Source organism: Arvicanthis niloticus, chromosome 23, assembly GCF_011762505.2.
Source record: "Arvicanthis niloticus isolate mArvNil1 chromosome 23, mArvNil1.pat.X, whole genome shotgun sequence".
NCBI classification, from domain to species: domain Eukaryota; kingdom Metazoa; phylum Chordata; class Mammalia; order Rodentia; family Muridae; genus Arvicanthis; species Arvicanthis niloticus.
The window spans coordinates 16,998,105-17,016,854 of record NC_133430.1 but is presented as its reverse complement, the minus strand read 5'-3'; the positions used below and the strand labels follow the sequence as shown (position 1 = coordinate 17,016,854).

The following is an 18,750-nucleotide window of genomic DNA, read 5'->3' as shown; positions in this document are numbered from 1 at the left end:
ACTGAAGATGAGCTGAGGCATCCAGACCTAAGGAATTACCAACTACTGGATTCTTGGTCTTTCCATTTGTAAATAGTCATTGGTAGAATAGCTAGACCATAGTCTGCAAATACCACTTATAAGTCCCATGTAATTAATATATATTGAATTTATATATGTTTTATTTCTCTAGAGAACCCAGTCTAATATATTTTTGCATTAGTATTATATAAACCAGAAGTAGTTTTAGAGCAATTGAAATATAAGGATGAAAAATGAAAAAAATAAGAATGAAAATTTTTAATTATCTGGAATGGACTTTTGAATTTACTGACAGCTATAGTTACTAAAGGCTCTCCTAGATACTTAGAGAGTACCAAAATCTGGTGGTGTGAACTATATTACAGACTTATCAAGACTAATGCTTTGCTGATTATAAGAGGCAAGGGATTTAGTGATTGTTTTAAGTGTTTTGACAATTTAAAAAAAAAAAGAAAAAAGAAAAAAGAAAAAAGAAAAAAATGTTGTTGGATGGCTGTTCTAAGAACCTCTTTATAAACTGACAAAGGAAAAGAAGGACTTGGTGATAATATCAAACAATTTATAGCATCTCAGAATACAGTGAAAGACAAAAATGAACTCAACATAAAGTTGACCATCTCCAAATGTACATAAAGAGTTAAAAGGTGTCTAAGTTTACCCAAGAAGAGGATCTTCTCTCCAGGAATCATGGAACTCCAGTTGCAGAAAATCAAACCAAAGCCCTCACTGTAAGATTGACAGAATTAGAACGAAAATACAACTCTATGAATTCTTCATCCCTGTTTCATAACTTAGAATGGATCCTGACTGTTTATTTCTCCCACAACATATCACATTGGGTCACTATATTGATGACATTATGCTGGTTGGACCAAGTGAGCAGCAGGAAGTAACCCCTTTGGACTTGTTGGTAACACAGATACACAGCCTTGGTGGGTGTTGGCGATTACATTAAGGGCTTTATTGGTAAAGAATGAAATCCTGTATCTTGGGATTGAGGTGTGTGAGAGTATCCTAGTGAGGCTGGGAACTTTGAACCCTCAGGTTCATGAGGGTTTATCACATCTGAGGAAGTAGTCTCTTCACCTTCACCAAAAGATATATTCCTGCTTCAACCTCTGAAATATTGCCCTATCCAACTACAAGTGAGAAAATGTTTTCTTTATTTTCTGGTAAGTCAGCAGTAAATTTCCCTGAAGGATATGTCAGATAAGACAATACTAATATCCCTCAGAGCCCACAAGAGTTGCCTCTTGACCTGTAACCAGAGTTCTAGTTATGCAGGCGCCTAGAAAGTAGATAGAAAATGTAGTTCATGAAGATGTGTGCTATACTATCAGAGAACTAATTCACTCAAGGAGAAGTTTGAGGGATATGTGTGGGAATGGATTTTAAGTGTGTGGGATAATGATGAATAAAACTGAGTCAGGTTGAGGTTATTGATATGTGTGCACTGAGTAAAGATCGCAGGCTTAAATGTGGAAACTCACAAATATGGAAGTTTCAAAAAGGCATCAAAAGTTTGTTTGATTGGTTGGCTGAGGCATTTGTCAAAATATGGCCTACTGATAAAAGGTTGGAGATAGCTGTTACTCTTTGTCTTAGAACTGAGGAAGGAAATAGCAATGTTAGAGTGGGTATGGTTTATCCTAATCCTACACAATAGGAAGGCCCAGAAGACATGCTCTTCACTAACCCTATAATACTGAAAATGGTGAGAGGGGCACCAGCACATGTGAAGAGCTTTGTTGTTTCCCATCTTCTTTCTTTCTTTTTAAAATTTATTTTATTTTATTTTTACTTATTCATACATCAATCTCACTCCCCACTCCCAGTAAGCCCCTCCCACAATCCTTCCCCCCATACCCTATCCCTTTCTCCCCTATTTGGGTGAAAGCCCCCTGGGTATCCCCACACCTTGGCACATCAAGTCTCTGTGAGGCTAGGGGCATCCTCTCCCACTGAGGCCAGAAAAGGAAGCCCAGTTACAAGAACATACCCCAATTATAGTTGTTGCCTATTTCCTTGTGTCAGACTTTTGGGATGAAGATGCTGCTGCTTGGTTGGGGGAATTAAATGCAAAGGGATTAGTTGAGCCTTGAAGTAGCAGGTGGCAGGTAGCAGCACTGAATCAACAAAGACAAGGTGATTGTAGTTGGCAGCAGAGACAAAACAGTATCCACAATAGCCTGACTCATGCACAGCATAGGCAGAGTGATTTTTATGGTGATATGACTGGTGTGGACATTTAGAACTGACTATCAATAATGTTTCCAAGCATGGAATAGAGAATGATTCTACTGCATTTTTGTCTGATCTACATGACTGGAAACATTCACAAATCAAGGAAAGATTACATTGAATTGCAGCAAAAGAAAAAAAAAATCTCAGGTTCTAACCAAGTTCCAGACTTGAGCCAGTTTACAGATCCTGAACCTACTGAATGAAGGGAAGGTCAGATCCTCATGAGTAAGGACTTTGCTAAAATACCTAAGAGTTTTACTGTTGGCCTTTCCTCAGTCCTTCTGTAAAGGAACATATGACCTTTTACAAGGGTAGCTGTATACTGTAGAAAAGAAAAAAATACATTTCAGACTTCCCAGGATCTATTGGATAGTGGTTTATAATTGACACAGATTTCTGGTGAGCCTATGAATAACTGTGACCCTTCCACTAAAGTGGTTTGTGGAGGTCAGATGTTTAATGGAGTTTTGACTGAAGGAGGTCCCCGAATCATTCTGTAGTTATTCCTCATTTCAGAATGTATACTTAATACAGATATTCTGAGAATGGGGAGAACACCCACCTTGATTTCCTGACTTGTGGAGGAAGGGCTGTTATGGTTGAGAAGGTCAAGTGCAATCTATTAGACTAGCATGTGATTAGGAAAATAGTGAATCGAAGACAATTATCACAGCCCAGGAGGAATTGCAGAAATTAGTGCCAGCATCAAGCACTTGAAAGATGCTGGGGTAGTGGTTTCCACCACATCTTCTCTTTAGTCTCCTAACTGGCCTGTGCAGAAGACATATATTTCTTAGAGAATGACAGCTGACTATAAAAAGGTATCAGTAGTGACAGTGATTGCAGCTGCTGTACCAGATATTGTCTCTACTTGAGGAGTTTAGCACATGTGCTGGTACATGGTGTGCATCTATTTATCTATCAAATGTCTTTTCTTAAGTACATGTACATAAGGAACTTCAGAAGCAAGTTGCTTTCAGTTGTAAAGGCTTAGCGTATACATTTACAGTTCTACCTCAGTATGTATTAACTATCCATTCCTATTTCATAACTTAGAAGGGATATTTCTCCCACAAATATCACCTTGGGCAACTATATTGATGATATTATGCTGATTGGAACAGGTGTACAGCAGGTAGCAACCACTTTGGACTTGTTGGTAACAGAAACAAACATCAGAAGATGGAAAATCAATCCATTCAAAATTCAAGGGTCTTCTACCTATCTCAGGGAAGGTTTTAGAAGTCCATTACTATGAAGTATGCAGAGATATTCATTCTAGCGTGAAGGATGTTATTGTACCTGGCCCGCTCTCACCACCAAGAAAGAAGCACAACATTTAGTGAGCCTGTTTGGATTCTAAAGACAGCATATTCCTCATTTGAATGTGCTACTCTGGCCCATATACCAAGTGACTCCGAGAGCTGCTGGCTTTGTGTAAGGCTAGCACAGGAGAAGGTGCCTTACCAGGGCCAGGCTGCAGAGAAGGTAGATCTACCACATGGACCATATGACACAGCAGACTCAATTATATTTGAGGTGTCATTTGCAGACAGGGATGTCATTGGGAGCCTTTGGAGGGCCTAATTAGGAGAATCACCAAAGACACCTTTGGGATTTTGGAGCAAGACTCAACCATCATCTGCAGACATCTCTTCTCTCTTTGAGAGATACTTCTTGGCCTGTTAACGGTCTTACTGGAATCTGAACCACCAAGTTACCATGCAAAATGAGCTTCCCATTATGAACCATAAAGCCAGGAAGCTATGTGCACACTAGCAATCTATTACTAAATGGAAATGAAATATAAGATCAGGCCTGTTGAGGTCCTGAAGGCATAGGCAGGTTTCATGAAGAAGTTTCCCAAATGCACAGAGTTTCTTCTCCTCTTACAATGCTGCTTATTTCCAAGTATGCAACTGTAGCCTCATTGGGTGTGCTCTATATCAGCTGACTAAGGAAGAGAAGAGTAGGGCCTGGTTTACTGATGGTTCTATAGGTTATGCAGGCACAATGCATAGGTTGACAGCTGCAGTATTACAGCCTGCTTTCTAGGAGCATCAAGGCACCAGCAAAGAGAAATCATCACAGTGGGCAAAACATCAGGCAATACACATGGTTATGTATTTTGTTTGAAAGAAGGAATGGCTAGATGTGTGGTTGTTTATTGCTTCATAGGCTGTAGCCAATGGAATGGCTGGATGTCAGTGATTGGAAAAACAATGGTTGAAAACTTTCTGAGAAAGACATGTTGGGAAGAAGTATGAGGATAGGTCTCTCCAAAAAAGTAAAGGATGTGAACATACTCATATCCCATGTAAATGCCCATCAAAAGGTAACTTCAGTTGGGAAGGAGTTCAATAATCATTTAGATAAAAAGACCCATTTTTCTGAAGAATTAGCTTCTTACCCCTGCTGTGTTTGTCACTACCCATCAATCCCATAAACAATGAGGCCATGGTGGCAGAGATGGAGGATATAGATGAACTTGAAGAGGTAGACTGCCACTCACAAAAGCTGACCTGGACACAACTGCTGCTGAGTACCAGATCTGCCAACAGTAAAAACCAACACTGAGCCACCCACCCACCCACCCACCCACCAGATATGGCACCATTCCCCAGGATGAGCAGCCAGCAAACTGGTGGCAGGTTGACTACAATGGACAATTTCCTCGAGAGAAGCAAGAGTGATTTGTACCCTGATAACTACCCTGGAGTAGGTATTTATTGTACGTATGCATTTGCCTCTTCTGCACCTAATATTGTTTTGCCAAGACCATCATCTGTGCCATTCCAGAATGCCTTAAGAAACATCATGATATCCCACATGGTATTGCCTGGGACCCAAGAACTTACTTCATAGCCAGAGAAGGGCAACAGTGGGCCTATGTTCACTGGTCTTAGTATGTTCCACAGCATCCTGCAGCAGCTAGCCTGGTAAAATAATGGAATGGTATTTTGAACACACAACTATAGCACAGATTAAGTGGCAGTAATAGCCTGGAGGGCTGGGTCAAGAATTTCTAGAAAGTGGTATATGCTTTGGATAGGATCAAATATATAGAACTATTCTCTCCTATACCCAGGATGCACAGGGAAAGGAATCAAGGGGTGGCAAAGGGAATATTCCCACACAATATCACCCGTAGTGACCCACCAGAAAAAGATTTGCTCCCTTTTTTTCCCCATTTTTTTCGAGACAAGGTTTCTCTGTGTATCCCTGGCTGTCCTGGAACTCACTCTGTAGACCAGGCTGGCCTCGAACTCAGAAATCCGCTTGCCTCTGCCTCCCAAGTGCTGGGATTAAAGGCGTGCGCCACCACTGCCCAGCCAAAGGTTTGCTTCCAATTCCCACAACCCTAAGTTCTGCTGACCTAAAAGGTTTTGTTTCAGAGGGGGGAGTGCACCTGCCAGGAGACACAACATGTATTCCATTGAACTGGAAACTCAGACTCTCCTGTGGTCACTTTGGTTTCTGAGGCTCTTAACCCTAAGCGTAAGTAAGGAAAAGCAGTGTTAGGATAGCGATTGATTGATATTAAAAAGGAGAAACTGAAATGCGTCTCCACAATGAAGGTAAAAAAGATTATGTCTAGCATACAGAAGATCCTTTAGGGTGTCTCTTGGTGTTACCATACCTGTGTCCAAGGAGAAATTTCAACAGCTTAATTTAGGCAGGCTGACAAAGGACACAGACCCATCAGGAAGGAAGGACTGTGTCTCAGTTCTCTAGGCCAAGAGCCTAGAACTTCTGAGGTCTTGCTGAATGTGAATGGAAATACAGAAAATATAGTAGATGAAGATAGTTATAAATACTAGCTAGTGTCATGTGACCACTTGAAGAAACCCAGAGTATAATTGATGTTTCTCTAATATTTTCTTAAGAATGTGTTTTTGCAGGTATTTCTGGTTTTTTTTTCCTCAGTTGTTCTTAGCATGCAATATAACACTGATTAAGAGATATTGTGGTTATTGTATTTGAAAATTTGAAATACTAAAAGAATGTTACTCAAGGAACATTGCCCCCCTATTCTAACCTCTAGAATGTGTTTGCATTTGTATAAAGCATTGCTATAGCATGTTAGGCCTAATTATGACCTATTTAAGTAAATGATATGTTTGTGTTTGTGAATGGATGCCATTAGGTCTCCACTTGCACTGCCCTTTCTGGGAAACTTGGCCCCACAACTGGAACCAAGCCAGGGGTTGTGGTGGTGGTGGTGGTGGTGGTGGTGGTGGTGGTGGTGGTGGGATGAGGGTAATCTGAGAAGAGGAATCAGGAGACAGAATGGTCTGGGGTGTCGGAGACCTCAGGTAAGGGGTGAAAGTTGGGAGAAACAGATTTCATTGGAGGCAGGCTTCATTGAGAATCTCATTTTAATTTGGGACATGGAGGGGAAACAAAGGTTATTAAAACCTTTGGGGAGTTGGTAGAGGTTTTCAGGTAAGTGTACTCATTGGCAGGGCTAAGTGGTTTATGCTTTTGACTAGAATCAAATATATGGTAATATCTCTCCTATACCCAGGATCCACAGGTCTGCGAATCAAGGGGTGATAAAGGGAATAGTCCTACTCACTATCACTCTAGTGACTCACTAGAAAAATTTTTGCTTCCTATTCCCACAACTTTAAGTTCTGTTGACCCTGACAATATAAGAAGTTGAGTTTAACTTGGCTGAACTTGACCATGACAGTATAAGCAGAGGTTAAGTTTAACTTGGCTGTGACTATGTGACCTCTTCTGCTGGGGGCAAAGGTAGGGGGCAGTGTGTGATTGTGTGCGCCAGGACACAATGGTCCGAGGCAGAGGAGGAAGTGGTCCAAACTCCTACTGATCTCAAGACAAGATTTCTGGGGTCAGACATGGCTCAACCCTACTCCTACTACAGACCAGCTCTTTCCAGTTCCCCAGTACCTCAGCCCCACAAGGGCAAAAGGTATATCATGGGAGGTACAGTTATGACCTGCTTATTAGTTTCATTTGGAAATTAACCTTGACATAAGGAACTAAGATTTTTTGTCAAATTGACAAGAGGCAAACTCATGATAGCAATTCTTGGCTGTCAGCCTCACTACATCTAGAATCTACTAAAACCTAAAAAGTCTGAATATACCTGTGAGGGATTTTGTTTCTTAATTAAATCATATAAAGTGAATAAACTCACCTTTAATCAGGGATACATCCACTGGTGGCATTTTATGTAGAGGACATAGAAGAAGAAAACTTTTGTATTTTGCCTGTTGCCCATACAATTGCTAGAAAGGGCATTCCTTTATTGGCAGTAGATCCTACTTTGTCAGGGTTCTGGCATAAGCTCAAGTCAGTTGGGACACCCAGCCTGGTGGACTGAACAATTTCTGCATTCCTGGACTTTCCATTGGTAAACAGCCATTGTTGGAGCAGCTGGATTACAGACTGTATGACATTTTAATTAATCATTAACCTTCCTCATATAAATGTGTGTTTATAGCATATAAGCATATATAATTATGTATACACATATGTGTTTTATTTCATTTGGAAATTTGAATTTGTGATGACTTAATATATATTCAAGATAGATAGATAGATATAGATAGATAGATAGATAGATAGATAGATAGATAGATAGATAGACAGACAGTCATTCTGTCAGTTCTAGTCAACCTTGTCTAAAATGGCATGGAGGAGCCTGGATTGGAGGTGTAGCATGTTTGTGTTTACAGAGTTCTTTAAAGTTGCCTGGCTCTAATTACTTATTTTCATGGTAGGTGTTTACATAGGCAAAACCATTTCCGGATTTTGGACCTATGAGGAATGCATATGGCATAATCTGACAAAAATCATCTATGCAGAACTTAATGATGGTAATCTTTCTGGCTATTTTCATCTTCATCATTTTACTTACATCAAAATTCAGTATTTATGAAATGTCTTTGATAAGAGCTCACTGTTTCTAATTTATGGTGTGGCTTGATCTCTTCCTTCAGAACACCAAGGACTCACAGTGATAGATTTGGTTTTAACAAATCATTTTTTAGTTATCCTAACCTCTTTGGGTCTTTATGTAAGTAGTGATCTTCGTTATCCAACCACTTCACAGATAAAGGTATGAAAAACGCTCTGTATTTCCTTGTTATCTCTTAATATTGTCTGTGGTATACAAAGAAATATTTTTAAATTGAGTGATGAGTAGTTGTTAAGAGCCATCTAGGATAGGTTAAGGCTAGCAGATAGCTTTCCTGCAGGAGGTCCATCGCTTACTGAATGGTCAGTGGAGGGTGAGCTCTAGGAAGCAAGGTTCCAAAGTGATCTCAGGATTGCTTCTTGCAGCTGATATACTTTTCTTCACATTATTAAATTAATATACTAACCCCTGTGATAGGGTAACTGAAAATTATTCCACCAAGAAGCAAGTAGAAGTGAAGTGGGGACTGTTTATCCAGGCCTAGCTACAGAGAATAGAAAGTTTCCTCAGGCAGAAAGACATATAAGAAAGTAAAAGCTAACATAATGCTGGGATGAAGAGAAGGAAAACGTATATTTAGATGGAGCTATATGTATACAATTAAGTTCCATGAGTAGACTAAAGGAGCAGCTACATTGTTTGGCCACATATTTGCTGGAACACAAAAGAAAACAAAGGATTTTTTGTGGCTCAATTAAAATACAAAGTTTATTATGACTCTGAAAGGTACTACATTTTAAACTTTTTCTTCCTCCCCCTCCCCCTCCCCCCTCCCCCTCCCCCTCCCCCTCCCTCTCCTTCTCCTTCTTCTTCTGTCTTCTTCTTACAGCTTTCAAGAGCAGAGTTTTGTGGATTTGAAAAGGTAAGACTTTTGATTTCCTAATACTGGTTTAGAAGATACCTATTCACTTGGTAACTTGCAAAGCAATAATTCACAATCTAGATTTTTTTTTGCTACCAAAATTATTTTTAGTTTAAACTAAATGCTTTTCTCTATAGCTATCAGGCCCTTCTCATTTCAGTAGCCACAATTTCCCACTGGTTGGTTCTCTCTGGACTTGCTGAGGTTGCTATGGAGATGGCTCACATTCAGGAGATGTAGCTCAATAGTAGAGCCTTTGCCTTACATGTTCAGGCTCTGGGTTCAATTCCAAGCAACAACATTATATTCAATGTACACAAACATTTACTTGTTGTTCTAGTGAAACATAATAATTAGAGCATGGCAATTATTTCCCTCAACTTTAAACAATAGAATACAAACCAAACTAATGAGGACATGGCTCATGGATGGTAGAGCTGTAGAGGATAGGCAAGTAGAGGATCCTGCAGAGAAAAAGCTTATCCTCATGACTCTAAGAACTACTAATCCTGTGACTCTGGGTCAGAACATCCTTGGCCTGAGGTCAGCCTCACATAAGTGAAATCATTCCTAAGGCTGTTCCAGTTTGGATTCATAGAGAAAAATGCAGGAATAATCTAAACAGAAGGAAGCGGCATGGCTTAGTTTAAGGCCCAATAATGGTTCTATATTAAAATTGCCCAGATTAATAATGATAATTATGGTATTCTACAAACCTGAAGGCTTTTAAAAAATGCAAAAGTTTTATTTTAACTGGATAATTTCAGTAATGATACAGCATGGTTCAAATAAGTAATGGGGCATTCACTCTTGAAATGTCTTTTTCTTTGCTTAGCAGTTTTATCAAGGTAAAATTCACATCGTATAAATGTTCTGTTTTTGATATGTTCATCCCTATGGTATTTTGTGTATTTGTAGTGTTGTGTAATCACCACCAGAATCAATTTAAGGACATTAAACAGTTTTCATGAATAAGTTATTGTGGGACTAATATTATTGTGCATTGATTGTATAAAGTTTATCCTTGTATTATGCAAATGCTGATTTCTCTGCCCCCATGTCTGGTTGTAATTGGGACATCATATTGTACTGCTTATTTTAAGTATTTCCTGTCTCAATGCTGTGTAAGCATTTGTCTTAGTTAGGGTTTTATTGAGGTGAAGAGACATTATGACTAAGACAACTCTTCTAAGGGACAACCTTTAATTGGGGCGGGCTTACAATTTGAGAGGTTCAGTCCAATACCATCATGATAAAAAAAAAATGGCACCATCAAGGCAGACATGTGCTAGAGAAGGAGCTGGGAGTTTTACATCTTGATCTAAAGGCAGCAGGGGAACTCTCAAGCAGGAAGGAGGAGAGTCTCAAAGCTCATGCAAACAGTGACACCTTCATCCAACAAGGTCATACCAACTCCCAACAAGGCCACACCTCCTAAGAGTACTACTCCCTGGGCTTAGCATGGTCAAACCACCACAACATTGCTCCCCATTTATTCTCTGGTTTGTCAAAAGCTGATCAGCCAATGACTGAGCAGGGTAGCAAATAGGATTGGACTTCCAACCAGCCAGGGTTAAAGTGAGAATTTATCCATGAGAAGAGGGTCCATGGATAAAGTGAGGGTCTAAGGATAAAGTGAGAATTTATCCATGAAAAGAGGGTCCAGGAGACATCCTAAGAAAACAGCTGGAGCACAGAAAGCCATAAAATGCAAGTATCTTGGGGTTTGGTCTGGGAGGTAGGCAGATTAGTTTAGGGGATTAAAATAGATCAATATTGCTGAGTTGTGCCATACAAATATTAAATAATTAAAATAGTTCTGCCTCAATTATTTGGGAACTAGCTGGGTTAAGTGAAAACTGCAACGTTATAGAAGATAATTAATCTCAGTCGGAAGTTTCTGCCACACCTTTGAGCATTCAGTTCCTGGATAAAAGACATACAAATTTTATTATTGTAATAAGCCTTAATCAGCATTAGAGCTGGGCAGATATCTACTTTCTGTGCTATGTTCCCCTTGATAATGCCATTTTATAATTTGCCATGTTCCATCTGGGAACTCTTAGCTCTTAACTCCAATTAGCTAACCCTCATGACCGTATAATTTTTTTGGACTCACCTACCCCATGATAGCTTCCTCCTCTCTCCACCTTCTTGTCTCTCTCCCTCATGGTTCTCATTAGACCCTCAAGACTAAGAACACCAAACACTGCCTAACTCAGTTCTGCTCAGCTATAGGCTGTAGACATATTTATTCAGCAATCATAGGTATCTTGGTGTGGGTGACAAGGCCATGTACCATCAGCTGCATCTGCAAGCACATGTTTTTTGCCTGTGGGAGCAGGCAGGCCTTGGGGGTCAGTATGTAGCATTACAATACTTAGCGATGTAGCATTACAATACTTAGCGATAGATGGATCATCAAACAATTTTTTTTGTTTGTCCAATAAAATGCTCTTTTTCTCCTTAGATATAAATTGAATACAATTATAACAATTATGAAAACTATAAGGTATGATAATCATTTAGAAAAGCTTGTCCATTTATATCAAGAACTCAGATATTCTATCATATATACTATCTCGGTGAGTTTAGAGTCTTATATCGAAACCATTTTCTATTCTAGTATGTATTATTAAAGTAAAAACATCTCAGACTTAGAACATCTATTTAAATTGAAAACAAATTAAGCTTATAGTAAGTCTATGACTAGTTGGTCTTCAAGCCCATCAGAGACCTGAGAAGGAATAAATATTACTTGAGTATGCAGGAATGCAGCTTCCCAAGATTATAGGAATGACAGAGACAGCAGAATTCCTGGACAGTATCCAACATTCTTCATACTGTTCCAGAACATCTGACAGACCTTACATGAAGCCGGAATTATGAAGGATTAGCTTACCCTATCTTGTTAGAACATAACAGTTGACCAGCCTGTGCCCATTTGTTCTTTTGGACAACATTCTGTCTGTAGATGAGGTTAGGGCATTTCTTGCCCAGTGGCTAGCTTGCCTCAATTGAAGCAACTCCACAAGGAGGTTATTGATGCTAATCATCTTTAAAGTGGAATGGGTGTATTGTCAAGAGCAGACCTGTCTCATAGTCAAAGATTTTTAAATAATCAAATAATTTTACATGCCAAATTCTGTGGATCTCTGATGCTTTTGAAGATCATCTATCTACTTATAGCATACCTAAGCAAGCAAAAATTGTCTGTCCCTAGCTACCCATTATCTATTTAATCCATGATGTACAATTTAGATTAATATCTCACATGGCCATTAGTTTGACTCTCTGACCATTAACAAACATTACCTATTATTTTAAACAGTTTGAAATAGCAGCTAGTAAAAGAACTGGGACTAAATCATGTATATTTAAATGGGTAACATAGACAAAATGCCTAACTAAAAATTGAAACATACCTATATTATATTGTAACACAATTAATCTCTTGAATTTTGTATCAATATACAAAGATTTATACCAATGGAAACCTTAAGCCTGTATCTGTATACAAAATTCTGTATGAATGTAGCAAAATATAACCTCAATTTTGCATCAATATATAAAGATCTATATCAATATAAGATTATGGCTATAGGATATTTTTTGTTTAAAAGAGATGATCCAATAATCTACCACTATTTTTTAAAATTTATATAACATTTCTATATCCCCTCTTTGTCTTCTCAACCCCCTACCCTTTATGTAAGGAGGAAAGAACATAGAAAAGGAAATAAAAAATAGAAATCCCTGAATGTATCCTCCCTATTTAATTTCCTCCATAGTTTCCTAAGACCATACTTATTTATAAATTATCCCTCAAAATGACAATATACGTATAATTTATAAAATGACCCAAGCCATCCTCTTTGACTTAAGGGAATGGAATGACAATCTCCTTATAATTGCTTCCTGTTGGATTGGGACAAAGAATTCATGTTTGGGGCCCCAGTAAGAAATTGGAAAAATGGATAAGTCAAAAGAAAACTAGCTCTAGCATTTATTGTCTAGTCTGTATGTGTTGAGAAAGTTCAGGGTTTAATTGAAATCTTGACTGGAACAGTCTGAAAGTATGGATGAACCAAGGTCATTTGGGATTAACAGCCCTTTTTTGAAGCTGTTTTAGAAGCACAGCTAACAGCACCAGTTTGAGGCAGAATCTAATAGGAAGATGGAGCCACAGGTCTCAAAAACTCAACATCCTTGATGCTGAATCCTGTCAGGACTATATTCTTTTTTTTTTTTCAATGAACATAAAGTTTTTAAAGATAATATATATATTTATTACTACTATAATGTATGGAAAGTGCATAGATCAGTTAAAGATGATTTTTCCCCCAGGTTTGAGCTGGTGAAAGACAACTTTCTTTATGAGTTAGTTTGAACATATAACCAAACTGTAATATAAATCTCAATTCAAGCTATATGAAAAGATTACATTATGAATCTTGAGAACTCTGGACAAACAAGATCCTTTCACTATGCATAGGTGAAGTTCTGGCTAGAGACCGTTTATGTTTCAGCCACTTCAGGACTGTATTCATGTAGAAGGATCAGTACTAAGAGGAAAACTCATAGCTCTAAGTGCCTACAAGAAGAAACTGGAGAGAGCACACACTAACAACTTGACAGCTCACCTGAAAGCTCTAGAACAAAAAGAAGCAAATATACCAAAGAGGAGTAGACTGCAGGAAATAATCAAACTCAGAGCTGAAATCAACCAAGTAAAAACAGAAAAAACTATACAAATTATCAACAAAACCAGGAACTGGTTCTTGGAGAAAATCAACCAGATAGATAAACCCTTAGCCAGACTAACCAAAGGGCACAGAGACAGTATTCAAAATAATAAAATCAGAACTGAAAAGGGAGATATAACAACAGAAATGGAGGAAATTAAAAAAAATCATCAGATCCTACTACAAAGGCCTATACTCAACAAAATTGGAAAATCTGGATGAAATGGACAATTTCCTAGACAGATACCAAGTATCAAAATTATATCAGGAGCAGATAAACCATCTAAACTCTCCCACAACACCTAAAAAAATAGAAGCAGTAAAAAAAGTAAAAAAAAAAAAAAAAAAGTATGAGACCAGATGGTTTTAGTGCAGAATTCTTTCAGACCTTCCAGGAAGACCTAATACCAATTCTCTTCAAACTATTCCATAGAATAGAAACAGAAGGAATAATACTAATTCTTTCTATGAAGCTACAATCACACTCATAATTAAACCTCACAAAGACCCAACAAAGAAAGAAAACTACAGACCAATCTCTCTCATGAATATTGATGCAAAAATACTCAATAAAATTCTCGCAAACCGAATCCAAGAACACATCAAAACAATCATCCATCATGATCAAGTAGGCTTTATCCCAGAAATGCAGGGATGGTTCAATATTCAGAAATCCATCAATGTAATCCAATATATAAACAAACTCAAAGAAAAAAACCACATGATCATCTCACTAGATGCTGAGAAAGCATTTGACAAAATTCAACATTTCTTCATGGTAAAAGACTTGGAAAGATCAGGATTTCAAGGCCCATACCTAAACATAGTAAATACTTAGGCACAGGGGAAAAGTTCCTGAACAGAGCACCAATGGCTTATGCTTTAAGATCAAGAATTGACAAATGGGGCCTCATAAAATTGCAAAGCTTCTGTAAGGCAAAGGACATTGTCAATAAAACAAAATGGCAACCAATAGATTTGGAAAAGATCATTACCAATCCTACATCTGATAGAGGGCTAATATCGAATATATACAAAGAAGTCAAGAAATTAGACGCCAGACAACAAAATAACCCCATTAAAAATGGGGTACAGAGCTAAACGAAGAATTCTCAACTGAGGAAACTTGAATGGCTGAGAAGCACCTTAAGAAATGCTCAAAATCCTTAGTCATCAGGGAAATGCAAATCAAAACAACCCTGAGGTACCACCTCACACCAGTCAGAATGGCTAAGGTCAAATTCTCAGGTGATAGTAGATGCTGTCGAGGATGTGGAGAAAGAGGAACACTCCTCCATTGTTGGTGGGATTGCAAGCTGGTACAACCACTCTGGAAATCAGTGTGGTGGTTCCTCAGAAAATTGGACATAGCATTACCTGAGGATCCAGCTATATCTGGGTAACTCCTTGTTATATACTATATATATCTCCTGGTAACTCCTGGGTATATATCCAGAAGATGTTCCAACATATAACAAGGACATATGCTCCACTATGTTCATAGCAACCTTATTTATAATAACCAGAACCTGGAAAAACCCAGATGTCCTTCAACAGAAGAATGGATACAAAAAAAAATGTGGTACATTTACACAATGGAGTATTACTCAGCTATTAAAAATAATGAATTTGAGAAATTCTTAGGTAAATGAATGGAACTAGAAATTATCATCCTGAGTGAGTTAACCCAATCACAAAAGAACACACATAGTATTTACTCACTAATAAGTAGATGTTAGCCCAAAAGCTTGGAATAGCCAAGACTCAACACACAGACCACATGAAGCTCATAAAGAAGAAAGACCAAGTGTGGATGCCTCAGTCCTACTTAGAAGGAGTAACAAAAATACTCAAGGGAGCAAATATGGAAACAAAGTGTGGGATAGAAACTGAAGGAGGAGCCATCTGGAGACCATTTCACCTGGGTCTCCATCCCAAGTACAGTCACCAAAGGTAGACACTGATGTGGATGGCAGTCCATTATGATTAAAGCTAGAGCATAGCAGCATCCAGGCAGGCATGGTGCAGGAGGAGCTGAGAGTCCAACATCTTCATCTGAAGGCAGTTAGAAGACTGACCCTACTATCCTTGGAGGAGATTCAAAACTCACCTCCACAGTGACATACTTTCTCCAACAATGCCAAACCTACTCCAATAAAGCAGTCTCCAAATAGTGCTACTTCCTGGGACAAGCATTATTGGCCAACCACCACACAGACACAGACACAGACACACACACACAGACACAGACACACACACACACACACACACACACACACAAAACCAGAATGTTACCAGTTTCTCAGGCAGGATTTCAAGGCTCCTAGAATAGACCCCCATAGTGCATAAAGGCCCATAGCTGGCTGCAAAATGAACAAACACCAGACCAGACCAAACCAAACAAAAACAGTGAGGCAAAGAAGAGGCAATTCTTTATGGAGCTCCTGCTGAGTAAAAACTGGCAATCGAAGTCCCTTTGAGAAGGAGCAATGCTGGCCAAAGGAGCCAACACCTCTGGACACAACAATTTCCCAGAGTGGAGGAGGGGTTAGGATCTGGTGAGGCAGCTGCTGGGTGGTAGAAAAGCCTCCCCCTATGAACCAAAAGACAGGGTGTGGCTACTCACAATGAAGGAAGCAGGAGGTAGGGGCAGACTGAGAGAAGGCAAGATATCAAAACAAGAAAACTTCTGACCTGGGGAAAAATATATAAAGTCATTTTTTAAACATTTTTAATGTTAAAAAAGGAATTAGTCTGGATATGAAAATTTTATAGATACATATGAATAACTTAAAATTGATAAGTTTAAAGAAAATAAACACACAAACATGAGAGGCACAGTAACAAAACTTTTGAAATTCATAAAATGCTCTTTTAAATGGTTCAAAGCTAGGAACGAAAGAGAAAGGAATAAATGACTTAACTGAAACTGACTTATTACTAATTGTGATTATTTTCCCATTGATAACCGTGATCTTTTCTTAATAATCGTATTGATTTTTTATGCCTTCTGGAAAAAGAAGGCTTTAGCAAAACAAGGTAAGGAGAGGTATGAAAAATAGATACAAACATTAAAAGAAAAATTAGAAAAAATTATTTATTTTCATATGTTTATCGGTTATTTTATTTATTTACATTTCAAATATTATCCCCCTTCCCACTTTCCCTGACACAACCCCCCTGTGTCCTCCCCTACCCCTTGCCTCTATGAGGGTGCTCCCTCACCTGCCCACCCACTCCAGCCACAGCACCCTAGCACTTCCCTAAACTGGGTAATCGAGTCTCTACTGGACAAGGGGCTCCTCCTCTCCCACTGATGCCAGATAGAGCAATCCTCTGGTACATATCCAGCTGGAGCCATGGGTCCCCCCATGCAGACTCTGTGGTTGGTGGTTTATTCCCTGGAGTCTTGAGGGGTCTGGTTGGTTGATATTGTTGTTCTTTCTATGGGGTTGCAAACTCCTTCAGCTCCTTCAGTCCTTGCCCTAACTCTCCTCCATTGGGTTCCCTCTTCTGAGTCAGATCTTTGGCTGTGTACATCCCATCTGTATGGGTCAGGTTCTGGCAGAGCCTCTCAGGGGACAGCTATACTAGGCTCCTGTCAGCAAGTGTTTTTTGGAACCAGCAATAGTGTCTGGATTTGGTATCTGCAGAAGATGGAATGGATCCCTAGGTGGAGCAGTCTCTGGATGGCCTTTCCTTCAGACACTGCTCTGCTCTATGTCCCTGCATTTCCTTTTGACAGGAGGAAGTCTGCATTATTATTTTTGAGGTGAGTGGGTGTAGAAAAATTTATAAACAAAAATAAACAGGATACTAAAAATATAGAGATACAAGAAAAAAGATTGTAAAGAATGGACAGATGCCTTAGAATAAAATTTACTTCTCATGCCATCCTTTCAAATGGCATACATAAGAATTTATATTACATCTTAGCTATGCAGCCCAAACTAACATATAAAGAAAAAAATGCCTTTCTTGCTTCTACAGAGAACAAAGAATCATCTTTAACCAAATGTTGGTCATTCTGTGGGATAAAAGTTTGTTGGAAGATTCTTGTTGCTTTAGGGGTTTGGTTATAGAAATGATAAGCAAAGGGGTAGATTACCGAATCTACTCTTAGACCAAAGAACATTAAAAAGCCATGTATCTTACAATGGCACAGACCTTTGTCTATTGATACAAATTAGAGCTATACTTGGATACATTGGTATAGATCATTGTATAGTGATACAATTTAAGTTTAAATTTGGTTACATTTGCATAGAACTTTGTATACTAATACAGATTTAACATTATATTTTGCTACATCATGCTAAGGTGTTGTATTCATGCAATACTTAAAATTTAATGTTAAGTTCTAGTCCTTTTAAAGCTGCTATTACAAACTGTTTAGGAGAATTAAAAAAACAGAACTTAGCAGTCAGACAATGAAACTCATGATCATGTTAGAAACTAGTTTAGTTAACTACAAAAATATGTTTTTTTAGATTGAATAGATAATAAATAGAAAAAACAATTCAGATGTACATAACACAAATAAATGGTCTCCAAAAAACCTCAGAGATATACAGAATATGACATTTAAAGGTATTTTATTAATCTCAGACATTTTTGTTAGTAAGATAGGTCTGATCCTAGCAGAACCTTATCCCGCTTCAAAGAACATGAAAAGCAATCAAAGAACCTTCATGTGGAGTTTGCCTCATATGTAGTAAGCTAGCAACTGGGCAAGGAAATGGCCTTGCTTCAAATGCAGACAGAATACTGTCTAAACTGGACATACTGGATTCAGGGCAGTTGATGGCCAAGCTGTGCCAGTACAGGTAGGCAAGTCCTTTATAACTCCTCCTTCATGGAAACGTCTGTCAGATAGTCTCAGCTGAAGATAGATGTTTCTGTGTTATAGAAAAATTCTGGAGGACTTT

At 38.5% G+C, this 18,750-nt stretch overlaps 1 protein-coding gene across 3 annotated transcripts in view; it reads left to right on the top strand.

Moving 5' to 3' along the window:
• Positions 1-18,750, top strand: part of Catsperb (catsper channel auxiliary subunit beta) — a 143,110-nt gene that overhangs the window by 54,499 nt on the left and 69,861 nt on the right. For all 3 annotated transcript variants that reach the window (XR_013106641.1, XM_076921394.1, XM_076921395.1), the window contains 3 exons: positions 8,019-8,114; positions 8,238-8,356; positions 9,045-9,077. Coding sequence is in view for 2 of the 3 variants with exons in the window: in XM_076921394.1 (XP_076777509.1) it covers positions 8,019-8,114; positions 8,238-8,356; positions 9,045-9,077 (248 nt within the window). In the remaining variant the exon portion in view is untranslated. The remainder of the gene's footprint in view (positions 1-8,018; positions 8,115-8,237; positions 8,357-9,044; positions 9,078-18,750) is intronic.